At 44.0% G+C, this 27839-nt stretch overlaps 1 protein-coding gene across 1 annotated transcript; it reads left to right on the top strand.

The window, feature by feature from the left end:
* Nucleotides 1-56: 56 nt before the first annotated feature.
* Nucleotides 57-27774, top strand: EFHD1 (EF-hand domain family member D1). Its single transcript, XM_083505692.1, has 4 exons — nt 57-631; nt 16645-16792; nt 24278-24412; nt 25952-27774. Exons 1-4 carry the CDS (start codon nt 321-323, stop codon nt 26084-26086), a joined length of 729 nt encoding a protein of 242 aa, XP_083361818.1. The 5' UTR covers nt 57-320; the 3' UTR covers nt 26087-27774.
* The last annotated feature ends 65 nt before the right edge of the window (nt 27775-27839 follow it).

The following is a 27839-nucleotide window of genomic DNA, read 5'->3' as shown; positions in this document are numbered from 1 at the left end:
GAAGAAATAAAGGCGAAACGTTGAGTCAGAGCGAACAGGTGCGGGGGAAGAGAAACTAATGGAGAACAACCTCCGGCTCCCCCGCAAGGCAGAGTCTCCGGAGGCCGAGCCTGGAGCGCGCCAATTCCCCGGCGCCTCCTTAAGTCCCGGCCCGGCCTCCCTCCGCCTCCCCGCCCCCTGGCCCTGACTCGCCTTCCCCGCCAATTCGCCCAAGTCTTAGAATAAAGTTCGGGGCCGGCAGACTTCTTTCCTCAGCGCAGGAGCGAAGTGGCCCCGCGGAGGTTTTTCTTCTCTCCGCCGCTCGTTCTTCGCCCCGCAACATGGCCTCGGCCGAGCTGGCCCAGAAGCTGCAGCGCCGGCTGCTGCGGGACGGCAGCACTTCGGAGGCTCCTCCCGAGGACGGCGACGAGCCCGCGGGGTCCGAGGCGAGCCTGGCGGAGCCGGACGACGACGACGACCAGAACCCCGTGAACGCCTCCGCGGACCCGGAGCTGAGCGCCAAGCTGAGTCGCAGGCAGGACATCAACGCGGGCGCGGCGCGGCCCCGCTTCGCCCAGATCTTCAATCCTTACACGGAGTTCAAGGAGTTCAGCCGCCGGCAGATCAAGGACATGGAGCGGCTCTTCCGACTGTAAGCACCGCCCCGTTCCCCCGGCCCTCCTTTCCTCCTTAGCCCGGGTCCCCGTACGGAGTGGAAGGCGCCTGCTTCGGAGTAGAACCGGGCGGCTACACGTGCGCTTGGAGTTGCACGGATGCGGCGCGGTTCTCAGCGCCTTTAGTTCAGAGGTGTAAAAAAAAGAAAATCCCGTTGAGCTCCACGGAGTAAGCAGCTCCTCTGCTGATGGAGATCGGGATTGCATGCAAGCAATGCATGTTTTCTAGGCAGGGGGAAAAAAACCCCAACCCGCTTAGTTCACTAGGATTTACACTCCAGTAAATGTGTGTTTATGTATGTATGATGGCAGCCTTAATGTTGCGGCCTTTAACCAGCAAAACGTTCTGCAACCGAGCCTTCACTGGAAGCACGGGCTGAATCCGGTCAAGTACTATTTCACACGACTGCTGGTTTAGTAGCCACGGAAAAAGTGCTTTGAAGCTCTTGTGATCTGGGGGTAGGTGTGAGTGGTTGGCTAGTGAGAAGCAGCAGTTTTGTCCGGCGCCCCCCAACTGTTCTTAGTGGTTGTAGGAAATGAAAAGAGAACTATGATTTTCTCCAAAGTAAGACCCATTCCAAAGTAAGTTTACTCCAAAGTAAGACCCATTCTGTTCAGCGGAGTTTACTCCCAGGTAACTGTGCATAGGATTGCAGCCTAAAACCAAGAACTGCTTCTGTAGAATGGATGTCAAGCTTGGTTTCTTAACTAGGAGTTCTTTAATTGCAGCTCTTTTCTGGAGAAGCCTGAGTCTGGGTTTTAGCTTATTTTGTGCAAAGCAGGTTGAGAATAGCCTTGCAGAACTACATCTACCCTGGTCATTATGGAAAGTAGAGCTTTTAAGTACCTCCCAGGTTAGTAGCATTCAGGTGTCTGCACTTCTTTCCTTTGCTACTCTTCCTGCAGTACTGTATAGTCTTATGAATGAGAAAAGGTGAAAAAGGATCTCTATTCTTTTTATTTTATTTTTAAAGTGTACACTCACTAAGTTCTAAATCAGGTTGCAGTTTTCAACTTGCAGAACTGGGACCACTGTGTGTGTATCAGTCATCTCAAGGTTTGTTTTTCTTCTGTGGTCTAGCTTTGGAGCAGTTTATACTTGGTAGCAATGCTCAAAAGCCACACTGCAACAACAAAAAAAGTTTGACCTTCCCCATCTCTGCAAAGCCAACTGCAGTTATATTTAGCATGTTCCTTTTAAGTCGTGAAATATGACTATTTGTCACTTGTTTCCAGTCTTGCTTAAGCGCCCTTTGAAAAGGGGCTTTTGGGACTGCCTTTTCTTAGTAAGTCTATTCTAGCATAGCTTCCTTAAGTCAGTGTTGCAATTACGTGTCCCACTGAACTTAGTGGGACTTACTTCCAAACATGCGTAGGATGTGGAAGTGTACGGGGTGACGTGTTCTGAAAGTTGTAGGTTGTAGTTTAATATTGTCTCCTAGAAAAACACTATTCAGGCAGTGTAATTTGCTAGTAGTTTAAACTGTCTGGGGTGGTAGTGGTGTTTTTCTTTATTACTATGCAAAGTATGTTACTTTTATCTAGTTGACAAAGGTTTGTTTTATCCATAAACCTGTAGTCCTGGAAGAAAATGTGTCCCCCATATTTATGATGGTGCTGAAATAGCCATTGCAATGAGACAGGACAGCGCATTATGAGGTGTATAGCTATAACAACTCCATCAGCGTTTAGTGTTGCAACAAAGATCCCTTGACTTTGACTATGGTTTTTCCCTGATTGGTATTTGTTTTGTTTAAGGAGAGGCTGTTGGTGGAGCTAGGGACCAAGTACAAAGTTGATCACATCCTTGAGATAGAAATCTGAAGACATAAAGCACATCCCAAGCCAAGAGAGTGGAGATTGTGTAACCTGTGAAACTGAAAAAGAGGCACACTTTCTGTTCCACTCCCCTTGAGACAAAGAACTGAAATAGATTGTCCCCATCAGACGGTTGCATAAAACCTCAGAATTAAAGAGAAGCTGCTTGATACTTCATTTCATTATTATTTAATAACAAAAATTGTAGCCCACCCTTCATAATTTGCTGTAATTGCTACTAACCCACCCACCTGAGCCTTACAGCACAGAGCAATTGCAGGGGGTTGGACTAGATGACCCTTGGGGTGCCTTCCAACTCTGCAAGTCCATGATTCTATCCCAGCGCTGAAAGTGCTTCTGAGACCATGCTGCTCTTAAATAACATCCATGTGCCTCTTCTTGTGGTAGGTAGAAAGAAATAACTGCACGTTTACCAGTACACTGAAGGGCAACTGCATTGCTCTTAATGCAAAGCCCAAGCGCAGAATTAACAGAATTCTTTATTACTAGAAGCAAAAAGACAAGCACTGCCTGTGGGCTAGTTATGAAAGACAGAGGCCAATCCTGTGTATTTTACTTCACTTTAAAACAGGTGTAGGGAACTTTTGGGCCGCCAGGTGTAATTAAATTACAACTCCCATCAGCCCCAGCCAGCGTGGCTAATGGCCAGGAATGATGGGAGCTTATAGTTCAGCAACCTCTGGCAGGCCAATGGTTCCCCACACCAGCTTTAAACCACAGTAGCAGCTGTGCCTCCAGTCTAAGGAAAGCTGCTAGTACCAAAATGGGAGGGATATAAATAAGCTGCGTGTTAACTAAGACCACTCATCAGTCCAAGGCCTGGTTTTCCACTTCCGTTACATGTCAACACTGTGAGCCTTATTAGGATTTTTAAGGACCTCTAACAGTAATACTTGTACAGAAGAAGAGAGACGTCACCTCCCCATAAGAACATTGCAGCGACCAGGAAAGTAGTATCTAGCTTTCCTATGCAATATTGAATGCATGTGAGCCTCATGGGTTATAGACCTTGCAGGCTATGCCCCCTTGATTTTGGCCTCCACCTTCCAGGTAACAACTTGCTGGTAAGAGTTGTCTTCCCATTTTGCCAACATGACTTTCCTGCCTAGAGGTGAGTTCCAGTCCAGCTCCCATGTAGAGTCAGGACATCTCCAACCCTCAGTGCCAAGGCACTATATTACAAGTGGGCTATGCGTTTCTTCCAGTATGCATAAACATGTCTTGCTGCAATTTGAGGCTGTCAAAAGGCCACTATGCCAGCTCCAGGGGGATGACAGAACAACAGGTGAGCGAGCAAGCAAGCAGTGTGGATGGCCCAGGTGAGCTGTTCAACAGAGATGGGGAAGGCCAAACTGCTCTCTGAAGTGCCTCCCACTCTGTGTTAAAAATGGCTGCATTGAAGTTTGGCAAACCACTCTCTGAAGCACCTCCCAAATGCCTTTAAAAGTGGGGGGGGGGCTTGGTCAGATGTAAATAAGGGAGGGGTTGGCCAGGTGTGGAGAATGGGGGCCCGGCAAAGCAGAGGCAGCAGCCCCTAGTAGAAACATAGGAACGTATAATGTGTTTCGTGTCAACAGATCCTTGGAGATTTTGCTCTTTAGAACTAGAGCTGATGGTGTCTGTCACATTTGTTTGTTGATGTGTCTGCTCTAGTTGTGTATAACATTGGGAATGGCATCTTCATTTGCAGGTTCAAAGGGTATGTGTGGTGAAGGTGAGGGAGGCTTAAACCTTTCCCCTTCCTCCAGCTTACCTCCTTATTATATGCCTTTTCCCCAGCCTGGTTCTGATGCCAGAGCTGAGAGAGAGAGAAGCAATGGAAGCAACTGAGAATGGGGAGGAAGGCAGGTGAGGAGGGTGTTTTTGATATAAATATGAAGAAACTTCTCCCCCACTTGATATGTCAACAGGACAAACACAGCAACTACAAGTGTGGCTTCCCACCTTGGGTCTGTCAGAAAGCTCAGGAGCTGGTTGAGTTGGGTTTTGGAGACCTCAAGGACTATAGCATGTGGGGAGGAGGCTTCTTTGAAGCACACAGGGGAGATCTGCCAGTGCAGACAACTGCTGATGCAACTTTCTTTGTTCAGCCCTAATTAGGTATTGATAAGCTTTGTTCACAGTCGCCTTTCCCTTCGAATAAAACCATTTTTCAAATTGTAGAAGGCACAGCGGCTAATTAAACAAAATCATCTTGGGGTGGGGGAAACGGCGGATAATTCCAGGAGGGAAAAGAATAGTTATGAGCGTCTTTCAGATCAAATAACACCTAGGAAAACAAAGCAATTATTATTCAGCGTGGGGATTCTACGGAAAAGGGTTTTCCTCAGTTTTGCCAGAAAACCTGACAAATGCGCACAGCGGAATTTTAGCTTTAGAAAACTTGGCTGGCTTCAGAGTCCAACTTCCATTTGTTTTTTGTTTAATGACGTCCATGTTATCTTGTTTTTATATTCTGCTAGAAGCTGCCCAGAGTGGCTGGGAAAGCCAAGCCAGATGGGCAGGGTATAAATAATAAAATTATTATTATTATCATACCAACTTGTATTTAAAGACTTAATAACAGTTTTACAGAACCTCCATGGTCTACTGAAGCCAGTGACCAACTCTTTATGCTTTAGTTTAGGAAAAGCGATTGACAGCAGAAGTAACAAACAAAATAGTTTAGTCTCAGGTGGTCGTAACTGGAAATGCTGTTCCCCACTCCCCAGACTTGTCTTCAACAATCAGTGAATAAATGTGGGATGCTTTGCCCTGAACATCTTGGTTAATAGCATTCAATGTTCTCATTCATTCTTTTTGACCTTTTTTGAACCCAGCTCTAGTGCTGGCCGTTTGCCACATGCTAAATAAGCTCCAAAGGCCAATTGTGTGCTGTGAAGAATATTTCCTTTTGCTCCCTGCACGTCAACATAATAAAGCACATTCTAGTTCTAACATTGCTAGTCATCCAGAAGAGCGATTTCAGATCATAAGAACATAAAGAAGAACTTTGCTAGATCAGACGAAAAACCCATTTAATCTAGCTTTCTGTTCTCACACAGTGGCCAGCCAGATACCTATGGGAAGTCCATAGCCTTCTGCTACTCAGGATTCTTAGCAACGGATAGTCAGAAATTAGCTGGGCAGCAGTCACATTTTGTGACTGGCAACTGGCCTTTTGTGACTGGATGGAGATGTCCAGGTACCACCTTTGGTACCGAGCATCTTCACCTGCCTGGCCAGGTGATCCAGGGTAGCATAGCAGTAAAAGACACATCTGGCTTCTCCATGAATTTGTTTAAAACCCCTTTAAAGCTGTCCAGGCTGGTGGCTATCATGATGGCAAGTTGGCTTGCATTTGATGCTAAACCACAGACACTGTTGACCATGGTTAATAAACCATAATTAAAGTTCAGGTGTCTGACAGACAACCGCTTCAGCTATGGTTTGCTACACCACAGCATAGTTAAAAGCTCCAGCAAAAGCAGCCAAGACATGTGAGCAGTTTCAGGGTGGGCTGTTGTTGTTTGTTTGTTTGTTTGTATGTATGTTGTTGTTGTTGTTCTTGTTTTCCTCTTTATAGGCTACTCTGCAGCTTTTAGAGGGTGACGGCTGCTTAACCATAGCTGAGGAGGAAGTTAGTATATTATACTAAACAATGGTTAATATTAATGTTGGGTGGGGCCAGAACCAAGTGTCAGTTGTGCCCCCTGCTTTCTCTATCTCTGCTGCTATTCCCCCCCCCCCATGCCATCCATTTGGAATTAGGCCATGGCGTCCCATCTCCCTACCCAGTGTGGTGTAGTGGTTAAGAGCGGTAGTCTCGTAGTCCGGTGAACCGGGTTCGCGTCTCTGCTCCTCCACATGCGGCTGCTGGGTGACCTTGGGCTAGTCACACTTCTCTGAAGTCTCTCAGCCCCACTCACCTCACAGAGTGTTTGTTGTGGGGGAGGAAGGGAAAGGAGAATGTTAGCCGCTTTGAAACTCCTTCAGGTAGTGATAAAGCGGGAGATCAAATCTAAACTCCTCCTCCTCCTCCTCCTCCTCCTCCTCCTCTTCCTCCTCCTCTTCTTCTTCTTCTTCTTCTTCTCCTCCTCCTCCTCCTCCTCCTCCTCCTACAAAGGAAGGATGACATCTTGAAGCATTAACAACTTGATATTCATAACTAGAAGAATAAAACACATTCATCTGTAAAGAATGGCTACTATACTTTTCTGAATCTGTTTGTTTTTGGTTAAAGTAATAATGATCTGAAAAAGTAACAAGTGATGGATATGCAGGAGTGAATCAATGTTGAATCTTAATACTACTAGGAAAATAATGCAATGGCTTCGTAATTATTCTTCTCCAGGTGCTTGCGTGGGGAAGCTATATGTTACATTTTGCGTGTTTTCTCGACAGAAGCATCAGCATGCAAAGCAACTTTCAAATATCAGAATCTGGGAACCTAAACCTCCAGAATCCCAGTGAAGTTCAAATCTATTGGCTTGTATATGTGGGCATCACTAATCTATAATTGTTAGGGGAAATCATTCAGCCTGAATTATCTGATCTGTTTCAAGCTTCTCGCCAAAGAAAAATACTCTCTTCTGATGATTTAAAATGTTCATCCTCTTTGACTGCCAAGAAATTAAAGGAGTAAGGAGAAATCATTGCCCCTATCAGAGCAATGCGGGCGTATCCTGTCCAAGACCATATTTAAAAAAAAAAACAGCCACCCTGCCTTTCTGGCTCTAGCATGATGTGTAAATATTGCAGTGAGACTTGACTGATCTGTGTAGTGTTTACACAATTTTACTGAAGTCAGTAAGCAGACCTGTTCCCTGCTGTCTAGCATGTAGGCTACAAATATACCCTCTTGGGGTGGGGGTGGTGATGTGTAGACTGTGAAATGGGAGTCGTCGTCCCCCCCCCACAATTTTGTTAGTGCATATACTTGAAGGGATACCTAGTCTTTTGATTTTATCTTTGGCTGTGATCCAGCTGTGCTGTAGCTTGCTTCCCTGTCTGCCAGACCACTGCCTTTGTGCCTTTTCAGCCAGCTGCTCTGGGTAGTATAAAGTTTTTTACTGCTGTGTTAATCTGGCAAGAAAGATTGCCCGGGGGGGGGGGGAGTCCCCAACCGAAAAGGGAAGTGCCTCTTTTTAAAACCTCATCCATCATTCTTCTCTGCCAGAGATACCAATGGACTGCCATGTGCAGTAGTCAGAAGGGATAGGTTTGTATAGTGATGGTTCGGCTGCAGATGCAGTGAGATATTTTAATTATGAGAGCCTCTGAAAATAATCTCTCTACACTGTTGGTGTGATTTGCACATTCCTTCAGTCAAATTATTGCATGATAGTGTGTGTGGGGGGGGGGGGAACACTGTATGAAAGAGTGGAGCAGGGCTTTCTGTTGCTGCTACCACCACCACTACTACTAACTTTTCTGTTTTGATTAAACACTCCTCTTTAATTATATAGGGAATGTGCCAGATCTGCACACCCAAAGCCTGACTCTTTTCAGCACTAGTACATGCCAGGAAGGGAGCAGTGGTATGACATTGCAATCAGTCATCCTCCTGTGTCAGCCTGTTGGAGAAAAGGAAGTTGTAGTTGATCCTCCAAGCACTTCCAGATGTTTTGCAGGCACTGAAAAATAGTCAAAAGTCCTCACTGTGAAAGGAGTTACAGTCTAGATGCTAGAATTCATGGGCAGTTTTTGCTAGTGTAGAACGCAGGCTCAGCTGGGATTGGGAATGGTATCTTCATCTACTTTTTCCACTGCAGACAGTGTTTCTTTAGATCCACAGAAGGGCAACAACTTCATTAGGACCAACCAAAACATCGTAAAATAGTGAGAAAACTTTCAAGCTCTCCAGAACTCAACCTCAGGCTTGAACAGCCTTCCTCATCCTGCTGCCCTCTAGATAGGTTGTACTTGGAAAAACAACTGGAGGGCACTAGGTTGGCAAGACAGATACTGCCTGACTGTTTATACACCCACACCCACCTGAAACAAACACAAATGTATGTATATAAATGGACCAGCCTAGGTATCCAAATCCTTTGTAATTTTTTAAGTGTTACTCTTTCTTTCTTGTTATTCTAATTAGACACCCTTAATTTGGAATACATCTGATAGTTGGTTTTGCCAGCCCCTACGTATGCCTCTGGTTGTTAATGGACTCTCTAGTGTAAAATTTGTATACTTCTGGTGAATACTATATTGCTGCTCTTGAAGCTTGACATAGTTTAAGTTCATGTATTATTTACAGGTATCTGCTCCGTGTATTAAGGGTGATTATTTAAATGAGATTTGCTAAGCTCTTGAGTCTTCAATTTAGAGCAGTTCCCCTTCCCTTCCTGTGTTGTTTTCCCATGTTGCATTCTAGATTAAAAACTCTTTGGACTTGGGCCGTTGTATTTTGTAAAGCACATTCCATGCTGATGGAACTGCAATAAAATCATACTAAGAATTGGTCCTTAATGAATAGTTAATACAGTAAATAAGATAATTTATAAAATAAAAATGCCACTGATTTTTTTTTTCATGTTTGGAAACAAAAAATGTCTAGCCTCGAAAACAGAGAGTAGAGAAAGGTATTTCTAAATTTTCTAGATTGACAACATTGAGCGCATGAAATGAAATCCGAGTTGCTGATGTTGGAACATTACAAGAGAGCACACTTTAGCCAACCTTAATTGTTGGTTAAAATTAGTAGCTGTTGCTTAGACCAGCAGCCTTCTCATTTCTTATATCAACAGTAAGAACCAACAGGAATTTCTAAACCATATGTCTATTTCTAGAACAAATGTCTGCTGATATGTAGGAGGCATATGCTGGGGAATTCTTTTGGAGGGTGGGTAGGAGGAGTGAGGCTGGGAAGCCTGGTGTATTTCACTTTGTTCTTGACAAGTGCTATAGTAATTTCTCTTTCTTTCCACATTTTTTGCACCACCTTTCTGAGAAGCTCAAGGCAGCAGACCTCCCCAACCCCCTCATTTTGCTGTCACAAGACTGGGCTGGTTTGCCCAAGCTCACCCAGTAAGCATACACAGTCATAGAATTGACATGACCAAAAGGGCCATGTGGTCCAACCCGCTGCAATACAAGAATATTTTGCCCAATGTGGGGCTCAAATCCACGGCTCTGAGATTAAGAGTCTCATGCTTTACCAACTGAGCTATCCCTGATCGAGTGGAATACAAACTCCCACCTCTATGGTCTATGCTTTGAGGTTCTATTACAATCAAGTGCTGTACAAATGTGAAATGAAATTAATGAATATGCCTGATGCTATATTCACTATTCACGCAGACTGTATTTGGCTTTTATCACACAAAGCTCACTTAAAAAAAAAAAAAAAAAAAAAAGCTGTTAAGAACTGCATCCACATAGCATCTCCTTTGCCTGGCATACTGTTTTTGCATACTGGCTTGAATTGCGAAGCAGTTGGCTACACGCTAACTGTGTAGAGCAGTTACAGTGGTATCTTGGGTTACATACGCTTCAGGTTACAGACTCCGCTAACCCAGAAATAGTGCTTCAGGTTAAGAACTTTGCTTCAGGATGAGAACAGAAATTGTGCTCCGGCAGTGGCAGCGGGAGGCCCCATTAGCTAAAGTGGTGCTTCAGGTTAAGAACAGTTTCAGGTTAAGAACAGACCTCCGGAACGAATTAAGTACTTAACCAGAGGTACCACTGTACTACCCAGGTACAATCTCAAGTGGTCTCTGCTTCGCAGCTGTCTTATGTGGAGCAGGTTACTCTTTGAGATTCTGGTGTTTCCATGGTCTGCGTTGTAATTAGCTGGCTGTTTCACGATGAGAAGTCTTCCAAAACTATTATGGTCCTGTTCCTCACAGTCTCCTGGAAACTTCTGGAGAAACTCTTCAGAGTATTGCAGCTCACCTTCAAACCGTTTTCTGCTCAGGGCAAGCTGCTAGTTACAGTAAGTTCTGAAGATTGAGCTTGTGAGTCTGCCTTCAGGTCTTGCATTGCTGATACCTGCAACAACGCTTCATTAGCTCAGTTTCGTTTATGAGGTGGTCAGTGTGGCAAGAGGCAGGAATGCCTCTAATTTTTCCTGTCATGCTAGGGTTAGGCCATTCGACTCTCAAAGTAATATGTGGTAAGTACTGCAGTCAAATACTCCGAAGCCAATAATATCCTTGTTTAGGTGGCAGCCTATATTTTTCACTGTCATTTTAGGACTGTGCAGACATTCCCTCTGGCTCTCTGAACCCCTAGAGTGGGATCATATACAACTTAAGTGCATTTGCTTCTTCACATGCTTGGGAACTCTGGAGCCATTGGGGATCCTGATCAAATGGAAGATGATCCTGTGTGTGTACAATTCTATATACATACAGCCCCTTTCACACTTCTGCTGAGTCCACATGGAGGACTGAGACAGCAGGTGCATCAGTGGAGGCAGAGACAGCAAATGTTCCATTTCTTCCTTCACCTGTTCAGTGCCTGCGTAGTCCTAGTGCCATCTGATAGCAGTTGCAAATACATGGACATACACCCATCCCCATGGTCTCAACTTTTTTGTCCTTTGCATTACAATCATAATCACATTTTTTTAAAGAAATGACTTGTCTTTTATTGTTGCTGTGTTAATGTCATTTTTAAAAAAAGTACAACTGTTTGGGCTATTACTGAAAATCCAAGATAATAGCAACTTCCTTTGAGTATTGCTTTTTCTCTTTATAAGGGAGATAAGAAAACACTTGATGAAACCAAGTCCTTTGATACTGTATCACAGCTGTTTACAACTAGACTCTTCTTTTTTTGAGGGGGGGGGATAAAAATAAAATTATTTCTTTGTCCTGTTCCCCTTATCTTGATTTCCTTGTGTCTTGGGATTTGGTTGCTTAAATGAAGGGGAATTTGTTAGTTTTGGGGCTTCACAAAATTTGGTTATATGTCCTCCTTTGTTACATCTGAAACAAGTAACCCTCCTGGTTGGAGGGCTTCTCACACACTCCTTACAAACATATTCAAAAAGGGCACGTGGCTTCTAACTGCGTTTTCTCTCTCTATTACTGGGAGCTTGTTGAACTGGGTCAAGCCCTCTTTTTTCACATAATGTTAACACATTGATTGCTATCTCTGCAACAATTTTGTAGCTTGGTCTGCATGAATCTTTTGGTGTGGCACCTTACATTATTAGCACTGAAGAAATTCCATTTTGCTTTTCAAATTTCATTTCATCCCTCAAATTAAACAGATAAGCATCATGCATTCCTTACAATGTTATACTGATGCAAGCAGTTTTTGCTCCCCTAATTCTGGCTCTTTTTTTCCTTACAAAAATAAATTTAGGCTGCAATCCCATGCCCACTTATCTGGGAGTTAGTCCCATTTAACTCAGAATGTGCTTCTGAGGAGAGATATTTAGGATTGCACTGTCAGTCACATCCCTCAAGAGAGGCTGGCTTTGGAAATACTGGCGCTTAGAATCCTAGATATTTCTTAACTAATTTCACGTAAGATGAGATTAGAATTGGCTTGATGCTTTGTGGGCAAAGAGGCCTTGTACCCAATGTTGTTCAGGAATCCTAAGAAAAGTCCATTTTCGAAAAGTCCAGTCTGCCATCTTGATTCAAAATGATGTTCAGTTGTGTCCAAACTTATGTGGAAACTCTGCTCCTTGATCTTGGGAACCATCTTGCAAATTTTGGTTATGATATCTTAAGAGGTGTTCAATACATAGGAGACAGACAACTTTCCAAAACATATAGTAGATTTCATCCATGGTACTGATTGAAGCATAGGAGGCTTTACTGAAACTCTAGGGGAAGCTCTGCCCTATTTATATGACTGAAATTATACATGCAGCTTCCTGTAAAAGAGTGTGTTGCAAATTAGTTTATTATAACTTCTACCCCCCTTGCCCTTCAAACAATTTCATAGGCAGCTTACAAAATAAATAAATAAATAAATAAATAAGCTATAATTTAAACCAACATGCACATACTAAAAGCATATTATAAAAAAGAAGCATAATATCGCCAGCAGAGATTGAATGCATTGCATTAGATTAAAAGGCCTGGAAGAATTTTAGAAAGATGTTGCCCGATGCTGAAATGACAATGTAGGTGGCAGGCAAGCCTTGAACCTTCTTTTAACAGGCAGCACCACAGAAATGGTCCTTTCCCATTAACCAGCTGTTGCATGTTGGGTGGGGTGGCAGGGATTCCCAGATAAGAGCCACAGATATCAATGTCTTAGTATCTAGGCAGGCATATTTGAAGATGGGCGTGCTAGCCCCCAAAGCAGCATTTTGAATTGAGGCCTGAAATGGACTGGGATCCAGTGCAGTTGATGCAGCACTGGTGCGGTGCGATCATAATAATGCCTGGTACCGTGTCACTCTGGAATGGCTGAGCGTGGGGCCTTAAAACAACTTCTCCCTTTGTGGGGAATGCTGCAGGCCAGCGATGTGATGCAACCTTCACTCCCTGCAGGAATTTGTGCTGAGCTCTTTCTGCTCTGGAAAAACAAGTTTGTCTTTCTTGCTCCACACCCACAGAACGAGATTCTCTCTCTCTCTCTCTCTCTCTCTCCCCCCCCCCCCCCATTTAAATGTCTTAGTGCTGCCTCTCAGGACTCAGTGGAGGAGGAGGAGGAGAAACATTATCTCCCTCTAATTCCTTTTATATTGTGCTGAGCTGTTTCATCTGCTTCCTAGGTCCTGCTGAATTGAGAACAGATTGCCACTCTGCTTTTTGAGGCGGCACAACTTTGGGAAGCTGTGCTTTGAAGGCTGTCTCTGGCACGGCGCACTAAACTCCTATTGTACTGCCGGGATAGTGCATTGCTTTGCCATTGCTGGCAAGACCCAGTTTCTCACAATCCCTGCTTTGTACTGCCTGTGTGCTGGAATGACAGATACGTGAGACTTGCTCCGGTGGCTGTGAATCCTGAGTACACTCGGTTAACCCCTGTGGAGCTATTGCTCCTCCTGCAAAGTCACCTTCCTCCTTGTACACCAGCATCCAAGCCCCTCTTTTTCAAAAGGGGCAGCTCTCAGAACATTGCTTTGAGCTAGAGGAATGGCTGTAGCTCAGTGGCAGAGTATTTACTCTGTTTGCATGCAGAAGGTCCAAGGTTCAGTCCCCAGGCATCTCTGGGTAGTGCTGGGAGAGACTCCCATCTGAAATCCTGGAAAGTGACAGCCAGTCGGTGTAGAGCAGGTATGGGGAGCCCTTGGCCCTCCAGATGTTGCTGAACTGCAACTCCCTTCATCTCTGCTCATAGGCCAGCGGTGGCCAAACTTGGCCCTCCAGATGTTTTTGGACTACAACTCCCATCATCCCTAGCTAACAGGACCAATGGTCGGGGATGATGGGAATTGTAGACCCAAAACAGCTAGAGGGCCACCACTACTGGGCTATCTTTTTGCTGTGGCTGATGGGAGTTCTAGTTCAGCAACATCTGGAGGGCCAAAGGTTCCTCACTTCTGGCATAGAGACAATAATGAGCCAGATGGACCCAGTGTTCTGGTTTCGTATAAGGCAGCTTCCAAGGTTCCAGAATACCTTTAGTAAGCCTATGTTTGTGGAAATACCTTTTTATCCTGGGCTGTGACTCCCCGTGATGTATTTCTTTTTAGTACGCTATCTGTTCTCTCTTTACGTCGGAGCGTAGCAGTGCCCACCATCTTTGCTGGAATTGTGGCTGTAATTTGTTTTAACTGATTGCAATACTGTATTTTTAAATCATTGTACACCTCCCTGAGACCTCATGGCAAAGTGCAGGTAAGAAACAAAAAAAGTAGGTGGAAGTGCATGAGTCCTCCTTAGATTACCGTATTTTTTGCTCTATAAGACTCACTTTTTCCCTCCTAAAAAGTAAGGGGAAATGTGTGTGCGTCTTATGGAGCGAGCGCAGGCTGCACAGCTATCCCAGAAGCCAGAACAGCAAGAGGGATTGCTGCTTTCACTGCGCAGCAATCCCTCTTGCTGTTCTGGCTTCTGAGATTCAGAATATTTTTCTTCTTGTTTTCCTCCTCCAAAAACTAGGTGCGTCTTGTGGTCTGGTGCATCTTATAGAGCGGAAAATACGGTATAATAATCCCCTTGACTGCTACAGCCTTGCCTTGAACATGGGCAATAGAACATTCTTGCTTGGAAGGTGGTGGACTCTCCTTCCTTGGAGGTTTTTAAGCAGATGTTGGATGGCCACCTGTCATGTATGATGTAGCTGAGAGTTCTGCATTGCAGGGGGTTGGACTAGATGGCCCTTGGAGTCCCGTCCAACTCTGATTCTATGAGCACTGCCTTGCTTCAATTCCCCTATCCCCACAGGTGGAGTGTTATTCTAAGGAAAAGGGGCTTAACGTTTTCTTTCTGCTCCAAGTACCTATCACTGCTTGTGGGGTTTCCGGTTATAACGACCTCGGTTTACAGCTGTCTTGTAAATAAGCTGTCAGAATTTATCAGCCTGTTTTTACTAGTCTGCTGAGGACTGGCAGAGGAGGGCCCATAAGTTCTGTCCCTTCTGAAGTAGCCCAGGGCAGAGGAGGAGGAGGAGTCCTGTAGCAGCCCCTTTGGTTTCTATACTGGGCAGGGGGGAGTGTCTGTTCCCAGCCCCTACACACACAGACTCTCTCTCTCTCTCTCTCTCTCTCTCTCTCTCTCTCTCTCTCTCTCTCTGTCCCACACACACACACACACACACACACACACACAAACAACACACACACACTTTGGCCCTCTTAATTTCTCCTTGCTCCCTTTTTTATTCCTTCTATATTGGTCTTTCCTATCTGCAAAACTGGGTTTCTGCCCTTGTGGATTCATTTCTTTTTCTTTTTTTAAAAAAGGCAGCAACCGGATATTGGCGAGAGTGGCAAAGAGTTAGGAGGATAACGCAGAACAGAGAAGCTTCAGTAATTATTCAGCTCCCCATCCCCCATGATAAGGAACCATCCATATATATATTTATATATATGAACTGCTCCTTTGTTGTCCTTGGAACTGTGCTATCCAATTTTAGATTCCAGTTCATCTATTTTCACTGCCATTGAGTTCAGCTGTTTGTGTGTGTGTGTTTGAACATGCTATGGAGCACATGTTTTGCAATCAGAAGCCAGACACTTGCCGTTAAAAGGCGCTTCATATCTTTGGAATAATGTAATAGGCTGATAAAAGGAAAATGCATTTCAACATCAATATTATTATTTTAGTTGAAGGGATCTCAGCCACTCCTTTCAGAAATGAGTGCCCACTTCTTAGGTATCTTTTCAAAAGAATAGGTTCTAAAGTCAAGACATATTTAGTATGTGGATATCTGACTTACTTTTGTCTCAAGTCATCTGTGGTCCATGATTGCACACTTGACTGCCTACATAGAATTTACACTAGAAATTAGTAAACATCAAGTATGTGCACATTTGGATAGTACTGAATGGGTGTCTCATCCATTTGAACCATCGTTCCACAACTTGCCCCTTCCAGATGTTTTAGACTACATCTCTGATGTTTTAATCTAAAACATCTGGGGGTGGGAAGCAGGTTGGGGAAAGACGGTACAGTCAAACCTCAGTTGTCAAATGTAATCCGTTTTGGAAGCTTCCGATTGGTTGCAGGAGCGTCCTGCACTCAAGCAGAAGCCATGTCAGGTGTTTGGCTTCCAAAAAACGTTCGAAAACTGGAGCATTTACTTCCTGGTTCTTGACATTTGGGAGCTGAAACATTCCAAAACGGAGCTGTTCAGGAACCAAGGTTTGACTGTATCGACTGTTTTTAAATGGGCAATGGTATAAATTTCTGTGCCAGATAATTTTCTGGATATCCTAAACCTACATTTCTCTTTCTCTGTAGAATGCTCTGTCGTGACAGACTTGAGAGCTCTGGAAGTAGCTTATTTCAAGTCTGGCCCTGCCATGTGGCAGTGCGAAGTGATCACCTTCAGGCAGCACCATAGAGTGGGTAAACAGATGAAGACAGGAATTTGTGCCTGAATGGTGCCAGTGAGGCTTCTAAAAGCATTCTTAGGGCACTATTGGGGATGTGTACCAGGCACCAAAATGTCTTGAGACAGCACTGACTAGCTGGAACTACATTATGTACAAAGGAGCATTGAGCACTCCTTAAACTGAAGGCCTTTGAGCCTACAAAGCTATGTCTCTCTGACATCTCTCATGTCTCTCATTTTCCCCTTCCTTTTTTAGGTATGACTCTGGGAAGGATGGTTACATTGACCTTATGGAACTGAAGCTGATGATGGAGAAGCTTGGGGCACCTCAGACTCATCTGGGCCTGAAGAACATGATCAAGGAAGTGGATGAAGACTTTGATGGCAAACTCAGCTTCCGTGAGGTAAATGTCAGCAGAAAATGAAATGTAATGCAAAACCAAATGGGGAATAAAAATGTGGAACTTCTGCTATCACAACGAATGTGTCCCTTCACCAACTCACTTCCTCCTTGGCAGGGGGTTGGACTCGATGGCCCTTGTGGTCTATTCCAACTCTATGATTTCTATGATTCTATCATTCCTTCAAGCCTATGCTGTTTGGAGCAGCTGTGCTTTAACTTCTGTGGAAAACTACAGCTTGTTGAACACCAGATAGCAATTTCCCAGGCTCAGGTGTTGTGTCATGAAAGTCTGAGGCTTGAAGGCCAGAAGAATTTTTAACCTAGACATTAGATCTTGCAGGTAGAAGAGTTAAGAAATAATCATCTCATTTTTCTTATATGAAAACTTCTGACTTTCTCTTTCCTAAACAGGAGAAAGCTGAACTAATTCTGAACAATTTTCTTTTCTTGTGACACTACACTCAGCTGTTCATGTCACGATTTGCAAATGTCACCTGCTTGTAGCAATGCTATTACATATTTCAATTTCTGGGGTTCAGGGCCACATTGTAATACAGTGGTGCATCACAAGACGAAATTAATTCGTTCCGCGAGTTTTGTCGTCTTGCAATTTTTTCATTTTGCGAAGCACGGTGTCGGAAAAGTTTTGGAAAAGCTTCAAAAATCACCAAAGTCTTCAAAAACCTCAAAAAAGGCTACCACGCCGCGTGCTATGAGTTGCTCCTCGAAGTCAAGTCGCAACTGTATTAACGGTTTTAAGAAAAAGGAAACAAACTTGCAAGACGTTTCTGTCTTGCGAAGCAAGCCCATAGGGAAAATCGTCTTGCGAAGCAACTCAAAAAACCAAAAACCCTTTCGTCTAGTGAGTTTTCCGTCTTGCAAGGCATTCGTCTTGCGAGGTACCACTGTAAATTATTCCCTTCATTGTAGCAGTAGGTATAGAAGGGGGCATTCTCAAGTGTGCACTAAAGCATGAGTATTGTCTAGCTCCACTTGCCTGAAGAGGCAGAAGAGCCAGAAAATGTAATCTAGGCATCCCCAAACTCACCCTCCAGCTGTTTTGGGACAACAGTTCCCATCATCCCTGACCACTGGTCCTGTTAGCTAGGGATGATGGGAGTTGTAGTCCCAAAACATCTGGAGGGCCAAGTTTGGGGTTGCCTGATGTAATCCTTTCTGAGTGTGAGTGCCTCCAACGCCAATGTTTTTATTATGCTTATATTTTATTCTATATTGTTTGCCAAGTATGGCCCAAAAGGCACCATTTAGAGAAGTGCTACCTGATGCCCCAGTTGCTCCTCTAGCAGGTGTGGCAATGGTGACAGATTTTTCAAGCAGGCCACGTGAGCTGTGGGACGTTGGCCCTTCCACACACACACACCCTCAAAATATGCTCAAAGCGTCCAGCAAACCACCCCCTGATAAGGTTATTATGCTAAGTTAATTCTCTCTTAATGGAACCCAGACACCTGCTTTGCTGCTGCTGCTGCTGCTGCTGCTGCTCTAATTTGTTGTGCGCAGATTCATTCTTTGTCCTTGAAATATTATCTTGACTTACTGAAGGACAAGTAGGGCAGAACAGCTTTCTCCAAATCTGCCTCTCCTGTTACCTAACCTACCTGTGACAATGAGTAAACGACCGGAAATAAGTTGAGAAAGGTGTCATAACCTTTCTCCTTTTATTTCTTTTTGTCAGATAACAAACTATGCAATAAAAGTGACCAAGGGACCTGTTTTGTCTTCATGAAGGCCACTTTCACTCAACAGCTAGTTTTATGATTGGGATGGCTAAGTCTGATTTTGTTTGGGTTCAGCATTGGCGAGGGAACTGCAGTCTAAGGATGTATAATTCTCTCTGTGTCGTGTGTGTGTGTGTGTGTGTGTGTGTGTGTGTCTGTGTCTGTGTCTGTCTGCCTCTGCCTCTGCCTCTGCCTCTGCCTTTGCCTGTATGCATGAATATTCATACACACAGTGGTACCTGGGGCCCGTTGTGACTGGTAGGGCAGAAAGCAGGGAGCCTAGACCATAGATTGAGCTAAAGGCATGCCTAGGGGTTGGCAAAACCAGTCCCTGCTGGGGTGCAAAATGGTTGTGTGTTGAAACAAGAGCTGGGAGCTGAGCGGTAGGAGATATGGCAAAGCGGTATGAAGGTAGATCACTGGAGACTATGGAATGTATAACATATATGTGATGCTTTTTACAGTAGGAAAGAAATGGAAGAGCAATAACTTTTTTTGACAGTAAATAAGTTTGAAACTTTTTATTTCTCATCATGAGAGCTAAAAGAGCAGGAGGAGGGGATAGTGCAAAGTTACTTGCTTTGCAAGAGAGCATTTTGCTTGCCCACCATGGTCTTGCAGATCAGCACAAAAAAGATGATTCATTAGACATGCCACATTCAAGGAAATTAGAACTGCTTTCTCTGCATTTTAAAAATAAGATTAAGGAAGTAGATGGAAAAGAGTGATTTGTGCCGATCTATTGCAACTGAGGAACAAGCCTATAAAAGGCTGCAAAATTGCTCTCTGGGGGAATGTGTGATTCTGTTCAGGCTGAAGCCAGCTAGAAGTTTCAACCTAGAAATAAGCAACTTGTCCCTGTTTACTTCCTATTACTTGGCCTGTGTGGCTCTTACTGTTGGCCACCAGCAGCAGTTGAGCATCGTATTTATTTCCATATTGATTCTGGCTGCACCTTGTGCCCTCTGCTACAGGAAAAGGAATTCCCCAGGGAGGTTCATTTCATACCTCTGAAACTTGTGCAGCTGTTTGCTTTTGTAATGGTTACTTATTCCACCGTACCTTTCCCAAGGGGTGTTTTAATAAAGTTAATTTTGTACTTATCAACCCATCAATATATCACCAATTGCTTCCACACCATTCTAGCCCAGATCCCAAGGTGAAGAAAGTTGCTGCATTTAAGCAATATGCCTGCAACTTTTCTGTATCAGTGTCTGCTGTTAGTAACATGGGGCCAATATTCAGATATGATACATGTGGAACTGCCCTTTTCCTACTTATAAAAAATTGTGTTGTGTAGAAATAGACTCGGCCCCATCATCCACACAGTGGTCTAAAGCATCCTTTAAATCACTACTCTGAGGCTTAGCTACTATGTTGGATGTATGGGTTTCTTTACTTACTTTCTGAAGAGCACGCAGTAGGCATACGACTTTGCAAAACCTGAACACACCCACGCCTTGTGGATTATGTCCCCAAAAGTTTGTGTAGCAATGTGAAGAATCTCTCCAGAAGGCATTTGGACAATGTGAACATGCTCAAATCATTTGCCATTTACACAGAATAGTCCCTTCTACCCCTGCGCATAGATGATCTGGACTTGGCAGCTTGCACCTATGACTTGTTCCCAGCTGTTTAGTGAGTCATTCCCACATGCCTTTTCTGGCTGTGTCAGCTGGTACAACAGCATATTTCCCTCCTTTCTCAGCCAAATGGAGGAACCTGCCCAGTGCAGAAGACTCTGGAGCATTTTCTCACTCTGCTACAGCTGGTCATGCCAACGTGTTTACAGGGACCAACCTGACATTCCTTGGACTAGAGTAGGTCTTGGATCTCAGAACATTTGCTGGTAATAGACCTTTGGGTGCTTCTTCTGTGAGGGGGTGTGGTTGGAACAGGGGGAAGTAATATCTAATATAATAGTGATGCAACCAAGCATCACAAAATCTGAAAGCCAGGGGGATCTCCATTGGCCACATTGCAACTGCAAACTTCAGTTTGTTTGGAACAGACTGTTCTGCATGTGATGTGCTTACTTCTGTTTGAGGAAAGGGTGAATGGGATGCTCTCCCAGTTAGCTGGACCTGTTATTCAAATAAATCTTAAATCTGTTTGTGTATAGCTTCTAGCCCACAAAGGTCACCAAAATGGACAAGCCAGCAAACCAGGTGCTTATACCAGGCTTCTTTCAATATAGTAGCTGTTTCTTTATCACGTTGATAGGTCACCACTGAAGCTGAGAGGATCCATGGCTCAGTGGTGGTGAACGTAATTGACATGCCGGAGTTTATTATTTATTTTTTGTCGATGTTATTTATTAAATTTGTATGCCACCCTTCATCCGGAGATCTCAGGGCGGTTCACAGCATAAAAATACAAAATTAAAAAGAAAACCATAATAAAAACAAGAACAAACCATTAACATCCCTCCCCCACCCACACATTTAAAAGAATATAGGATGTTAATCAACCCAAAGCATGGCTAAAGAGGAATGGTTTCAGGGTCTGGTTAGGTTCATATGAAGAGAGGCAGTCCTTGTGGTACTGCAGTCCTGAGCCATTTAAGGCTTTATGGGTGAAAAAGAATTGAATTGGGCCCACTAATCTGCAGCCAGTGCTGTCCAGCCAGGAACCGTGTAATATGCTCAAACCGTCTTGCCCCATTGAGCAACCTTGCTGCCGAATTCTGTACCAGCTGCAGTTTCCAGAGTGTCTTCATATAACACGCTTCAGTCATCCAACCTAAGAGGTTATCAAAGCATAGACAACAGAAGTTGGAGTGCACCTTGCTCTAACAAAGGAAACTTTGAGAGCTCGCTTCCAGCTCTCACCTGTTTCTCTGCAGCCACATTGGGACTTGCCCAGCACCTGACATCACATATGACAATAAGGTGTGGGGCAGGTGGGCATGGTTTCACAGGTCAAGTGGGGAAGTTTATATATTCCTAAGCCACCCTCGACAGGAAGTAGCGATTCTGTAGGGTAAAGTCCAGAAAATCCATAATAATTACCGCTGTCATCTCAGGCAGGGTGGCACTGTAATCAAATCCTTATTTAGACCTATTTGTCCACCACCAGGTACAAGCCCTCCAACCTGGCAATGGACTGGACAGAAAGTCTAGCCAACCGGTATAGAATTATTACAGATCACCACAACCCTTTTCTGTTGGTCCTGCACCAAGATCTCAGGTGGGCACAGCTGGTTAAAAACCAGCTTCTTCCAGTTTATACACCCAGGACTCAGAGATTCAGGGTTGGCACCTTCCTCGGTCTCTGTTAAATGGATCTCTGCTAGAGACTGGTGAGCTGCTGCCAGGCAAAGTAGATGGTATTGTAGATGGACTAATGTATCACTATAAAAGGCAGCTTTGTAACTCCGTACGTATTTTTTTCCAGCTGCAGAAAAGCTTTTAGCCACTTGCCAAGTATCGGAAGCAAAATTATGCTACTCTCAGAAGGGAATCTAGTGGGAGGGGTGTTAGCCCAGTCGTAGAGCCCTTCCCTCTATCTTTTCCCAGTTTTCAGCCTCTGGAGTGAGTCATGGCAGTGTCATGGCGGTGTCACTCTTGAGGGATGTGTTGAGGCTGGGAATGTGATTCAGTATAAGGACCTGTCAAGCACACTGCGGCAGCAAAACTTACCAAACATTTGGCTGGACACACCCATCCTATATTTGCTGCTAGAAAAAGAGCCCAGCAGTTTCGTAATGCTCCCCCTCCCATCCCTGAGGGACTTTGGGAATTTTTCAACTTTGTTTTTTTAAAACGCTGAATTAGTAAGCAGCTGGGAGCTTGGGGGGGCATGCGGGGGAAGCTTGGGAACAAAGGGTTCTGCCAGATGCCTAATTTCCTGATGAAAGAAGCTGGATGCAGTTTCTGGTATCTTGCATGCTGCCCTGTAGTGAGAGAATGTGAGCTTTTCAGAGGATGGAAACCCACCCTGATCACACACATACGAAATTTGAAAGCTGAATTACTGTGGTACTGGCATTCCCTGTTTGGATGTTTTTTGCTATTTTAGGACCTTAGATGAGTCCTTTGACTATAGAAGAAGAGTTGGAGTATTGCAGTATTAGCACTTGGTGCTATTTAGTTTGGAGCCACTAGGCCAGTTTGCACACAGCAGTAAGCTGTGGTGTATTGGGACTGAGCAGTATGCTAGTCCACCTTGCCTGCTCACTTTGGCTCTGGTCCTTCCCCTAGTTGTGAGTAGGGGCAAGGAGCCATGAAATCTTGGCTTGCCATTAGGTCCAAATTGGGATTGCTCCTCCCTTTCATGCTGATAAAGTGATCACCCTTTTTAAGATAGAAACCAACCACCATCCCATGTTTGGATATAATGACTAGCCAAGGCTTCATGACTTGTTGCTTGTGCCAGAGGAGGAATGAAGCCGGAGTGATTAGAAGTGCTAGGGGACGGTGCACTAGTATCTCAAGAAGTCAGTGATCTGGTGAAGTAACTGTGTTCAGCATCAGCCTGAAGAAATGAGCAGGCCAGATAGATAAGGTGCTATTGAGTGCTATGTCACAAATTCACCATTTTAAATGTAACTTGGGGTAGATGGGGGGCAGGGGGAGACATGGAGAACGAAGAAGGTGCAAGGTATTATGAAGAGAGGCAGCATGAGACATCTCCCTCTCAGGCCAGTCACACACAAGTTTGTGCCTCCATATACTCCCAGCTTTCCCAGCTCAGTCTAGTTTCTTCAAGTGTCATAGGGCTGTTTGACAAGTGAAAGGGCCTGAGTCAAAGCACGCACACACACACACACACACACACACACACACACACACACACACAGACTGTATTGAGTGGGGAGCATTTCTGTTGTCATCATGTGCTCATGGACTTCACATAGGCATTGCTTTGGCCACAGGGAGGACAGAATGCTGGACTTTGTGGCCTTTGGTCTGATCTATCAGGGCTGTTGTTACATTTTCCCAGACCAAACAAGTAGGCACAGAGCAGTGGCAGTGGAGCTATCTTCCTTTTGGTTTCTTCTTTGGACTCAAATTATTCATATATAAATGATCTACATAAGTAGTAAAATGGTCATTGATATAAAATAAGTTATACTGAGGACAAAACAGAAGAGATATTTTAATATTTTAGTGTTTACCTAAATCATGAAAGGCTCCAGGTTTTATTAGAAAAATGGAGTGTGTGGCAGGGTGGAGACGACATGCCATTTCTCCAGTTTTGGTCTCCTGCCCCACCGACTTTGCACTGGCACAGGTGAGGAAGAGACTTCAGAGCAGGGAAATGGATTTACAGAAGGATTAAACCTATCTTCCCCCAGCTCAGTTGCTCAGATCAAATTCATCCCCTATAGCTCTTTTTACGTTATAATTAAATGTTAGCACATTCTTGAGTCTCACATATTTTTGCCTTAAATAAGTTCACTACAGTGGTACCTCGGGTTACATATGCTTCAGGTTACATACGCTTCAGGTTACAGACTCCGCTAACCCAGAAATATTACCTCAGGTTAAGAACTTTGCTTCAGGATGAGAACAGAAATCGTGCTCCAGCGGCACGGCAGCAGCGGGAGGCCCCATTAGCTAAAGTGGTGCTTCAGGTTAAGAACAGTTTCAGGTTAAGAACGGACCTCCGGAATGAATTAAGTACCACTGTACTTTATTACAGATTTTCCTGCCTAAGCTGTTACAGCTCCCAGTCATGAAAGTTTAGGCTTAAGTGCTCATCCTCTTACTTTTTTCTAAATCACTATTTTTTCCCTTGTATAGTTTCTACTCATTTTCCACAAAGCTGCAGCTGGGGAGCTTGAAGAAGACAGTGGCCTGCTGGCTTTGGCAAAACTTTCCGAAATAGATGTCGCCCTTGAGGGAGTGAAAGGAGCCAAGAACTTCTTTGAAGCAAAGGTAGGAAAAACATATCTTAGAATCAGGTGATGGAGGGGTTCATAAGTCTTAGGGTGCAATCTTAATCACCCTAGGAAGTATGCCCCATTGAACACAGGGAGTTTACTTCTGAATAACCATGTGTCGGATTCTGCTGTATGTCAACTCAGTGATACCACCTAGAGCACAAGTTAATGATTCAGACTGGGAAAGTGGTGCACCTGGAAATTTCCCTGCTTTAATGTAAACCAGAGTGCTGTGTTAAAAGCTGAAAGTGCAATTGTTTCAGATTGGGTGAAAGTGCAAATGGAGCCAAGACTGGATGAATCAGATCTAATGAATGCTTGTTCCGTTTCCTGTGTCTCACTATGAAAGCAAAACCCACATAGTTTTCTTTTTTAAAAACCAACAACCACCAAGTCAATGTTGTCAGCTATTTTTGAGGTAGTGTAACACCTCCCCCAAATCTTTGTATGGTGGGAGCTTTCCCCACCCCAGTGTTTTCCATGTGTTTTGGACTACAGTTCTCATAAGCCCAGTGCTGGCTGGGGCTAATGGCAATTGTAGTCCAAAGCACGTGGAAAGCATCAGGTTGGCGAAGGCTGTGCTGTGAATATACAACATGATCTGCCCCTCTCTGCAGATAATTCCAATTGCATGGTAAAGTCTCATGGGCCAAGACCAAGGGAAGATGATAACTGTCATCTATTAAGTTCAGTACTGATAACTCTTCTATAGTAGTACCCCTGGTGCTTGGTCACAATATATTTTTCTCCCTAAATTAAATTACCCTCTAATTTTACAGTAAATCAAGGTGAGCACAACCAGTCAGGGCATTTAACCATATTCTGAACTAAAATAGTGTTTGGTTGACACCAAGATAGCTGACTCTAGTCACCTGGATGTAAACAGAACCATTGGGTGTGCAACCTGTGGTATTAGTTACATCGTACAGGCTAGAGAAATAGCTGTGCTTAACAGCCTGAGGACTCAGATGGTTTGCAGCATATAGTTTTTCATACGTGTCTCTTCTGAACTTGTTACTAGTCTGGGAGATGCAAGCATTAATAGGATGTGTGGATTAGTCCATTGTGGGTTTTGGTTAAAACACCATCCTTTCTCCCAGATCAAGTTCAGGGGAAATTAAGTGTCTGTCAGTACTGGAAGCTGACTGTGTACAACTCTGGCTAGAACTGGTGATCTCACAGCACCTGTAGGGCAGCTAACAGCTAGCTGTCTTAGATAAGTGAAATAAGTTGCCAATGATGGAAATATAGGGGTAGTAATCCTTTTGACCCTGCAAGCCAGATGTTTATATATCTCCCCTGCCCCTTGCAGACTAACTTTGGCAAGTTAGCCAACAGAATTAAATTTCTGCCCCATCAGCTGTCACCCCAGGTGACAGGTGGGTGTGGTTTGGGGAAATGGCCTCATGGGCCAAATTGGACCCACTGTTAGGCCAAAATTGTCCCACAAGCCAGAGGTCCCCTACCCCAGATGTAATACAAACCCATCTCTCAATCTTTCCTTTGTGTTACAATTTTATTCCTCTATTTCTAGGTTCAAGCTTTGTCCTCAGCCAGTAAGTTTGAAGCAGAGATAAAAGCAGAGCAAGATGAGCGAAAACGTGAGGAAGAGGAGAGACGTCACCGCAGAGCAGCCTTCCGAGAACTCAAGTCTGCATTCAGTCAATAACTGAGGCAACCTATCGGCCACCTGAGGGACTTTGTACAATCTTACAAGTTTTGCCTTTGACAAGGCGAAGGACCAGGAGAGGGAACAAAACTGATTTGAAGCCTTTTCTTTTCTTTTTCTGAGCCTCCTACCTAGATGCTGGGGGGAGGGTGCCATACACACAGTGGCATTCAGAAGGATGCAAAACCAGGAGTGGTTCAAGCAACCCCCTTTATTTCTGTAATAGGCATTGCTTAGAAGAATCAAAGTGTCCTAATGCTTTAGCCTGAGGCAGATGATTGAAGCACCTGATAATAGTGCTTACCATTTGCATCTTGGTCAGAAAACACTCCTTGTGTCCTTCTGAATGTCTCTGTGTCATAGCTCTGTAATTTCCCTCGGGCTTCCTTTCTGTATACCTTTTGACTCCTCCTGAATTTTACAAAACCATTTCTTGCTTCTAAACAAGCTGACCCTTCTTCTAGGTGCAGATCACAATCCTTTCATGTGCAAATAAATGCCCCAATTCCTAATGTATCATTCTTTTCCGTCTTTGTGCTCACTATTGGGGGTGGAGGGAAAAGACGACAGCTTTCTGGTACAACAGCTCCCCAGTAATGAAGGGAAACCCAGTTAGTAAATATTGGCTGAGATCCAAAGAGCTTCTTGGGTGAATAGCAGGCACGTCTTCCACTCAATCCTCAAATTCTTGTGCAAGCCAATGCCACCCCACTCCTCCAATGCAGCCCCCACATTGCATATCCTCCATCATCCCTTGACCCCTGCAAGCAGGTTTTCAAGGGGACACAAGGTACCATGACTTGAAAGAGGTGGCAGGAAAACCTTGTTGTGTGGGCAGAACTCTACTCATGCTTTTCTGGGTCCAAGCCATTTTTTAACTCATAAAGATTCTGTTCAGGGATACAGCAGTCACCATTCAATTTTACCCTTTCCATGTATACAAACGACTGTACTTTTTGAGCAACAAATAGAACTGCTAAGTTCTGGCCACATTCCATTGCATTCTCTGTGTAGGTCCATAGCTGTTTTCCACTTTCTCCTTTTTATTTTTTAAAGCCATTGGATTTTAAGAAGCAAGGAAACATCAATCAATAAGATGTTCAGTGAAGTGGATTAGTACAGTTTTGGGGACACAGTGGCTTCCCACCACATGGAATTTTTAATCTTCTTGCAAACATTGGTGCAAATGAAAGAGCTTCTGTAGAGTTAACACTTACATAAAACAGCCAGTTCTGCTTGCAAGAGAAAATAGATTCCAAAAGCAGAAAGCAGCATGTTACTCTGCTCAGAAAGCTTGTACTATATTCAGAACTTATACTTGTGTGTGTATATATATATATATATCTTCATGTATAGAAAAGGAAAACATCCTCTTCCTTGCCAAGCTTGTCATCTGATCATAAACTGGATCTCTCATCCTCAACTTTATTTTCACTGTCTTTTAGCTTTTTACACTGTGACACTAAACTGTGAGTGTGGAATAACAAAGGGAGCCCATCTGATATTTAATAATGGGTGGGGAAATTGCTAAACAATTTTTTAAAACTGTATTTGCAAGACCACAGATTATATTTGATAAAAATCACATGTTTTAGCTAAAATATTTATAATAAATGTTTTTATACATGCAAAAGTTTGATTTTTCTTCCCCTGTTGCTTAGTTATGCAAATAAAACTTTTCTAACTTGCTGGAGGCTAACTTGAAATCCTTTTATTCTGTCTCATCCTTCATGGGAGAAGGAGGGGGCGGAGT

Source organism: Podarcis liolepis (genome assembly GCF_965112155.1).
Source record: "Podarcis liolepis genome assembly, chromosome: 5".
Classification (NCBI taxonomy): domain Eukaryota; kingdom Metazoa; phylum Chordata; class Lepidosauria; order Squamata; family Lacertidae; genus Podarcis; species Podarcis liolepis.
This window is presented reverse-complemented; position numbering and strand designations above follow the sequence as displayed.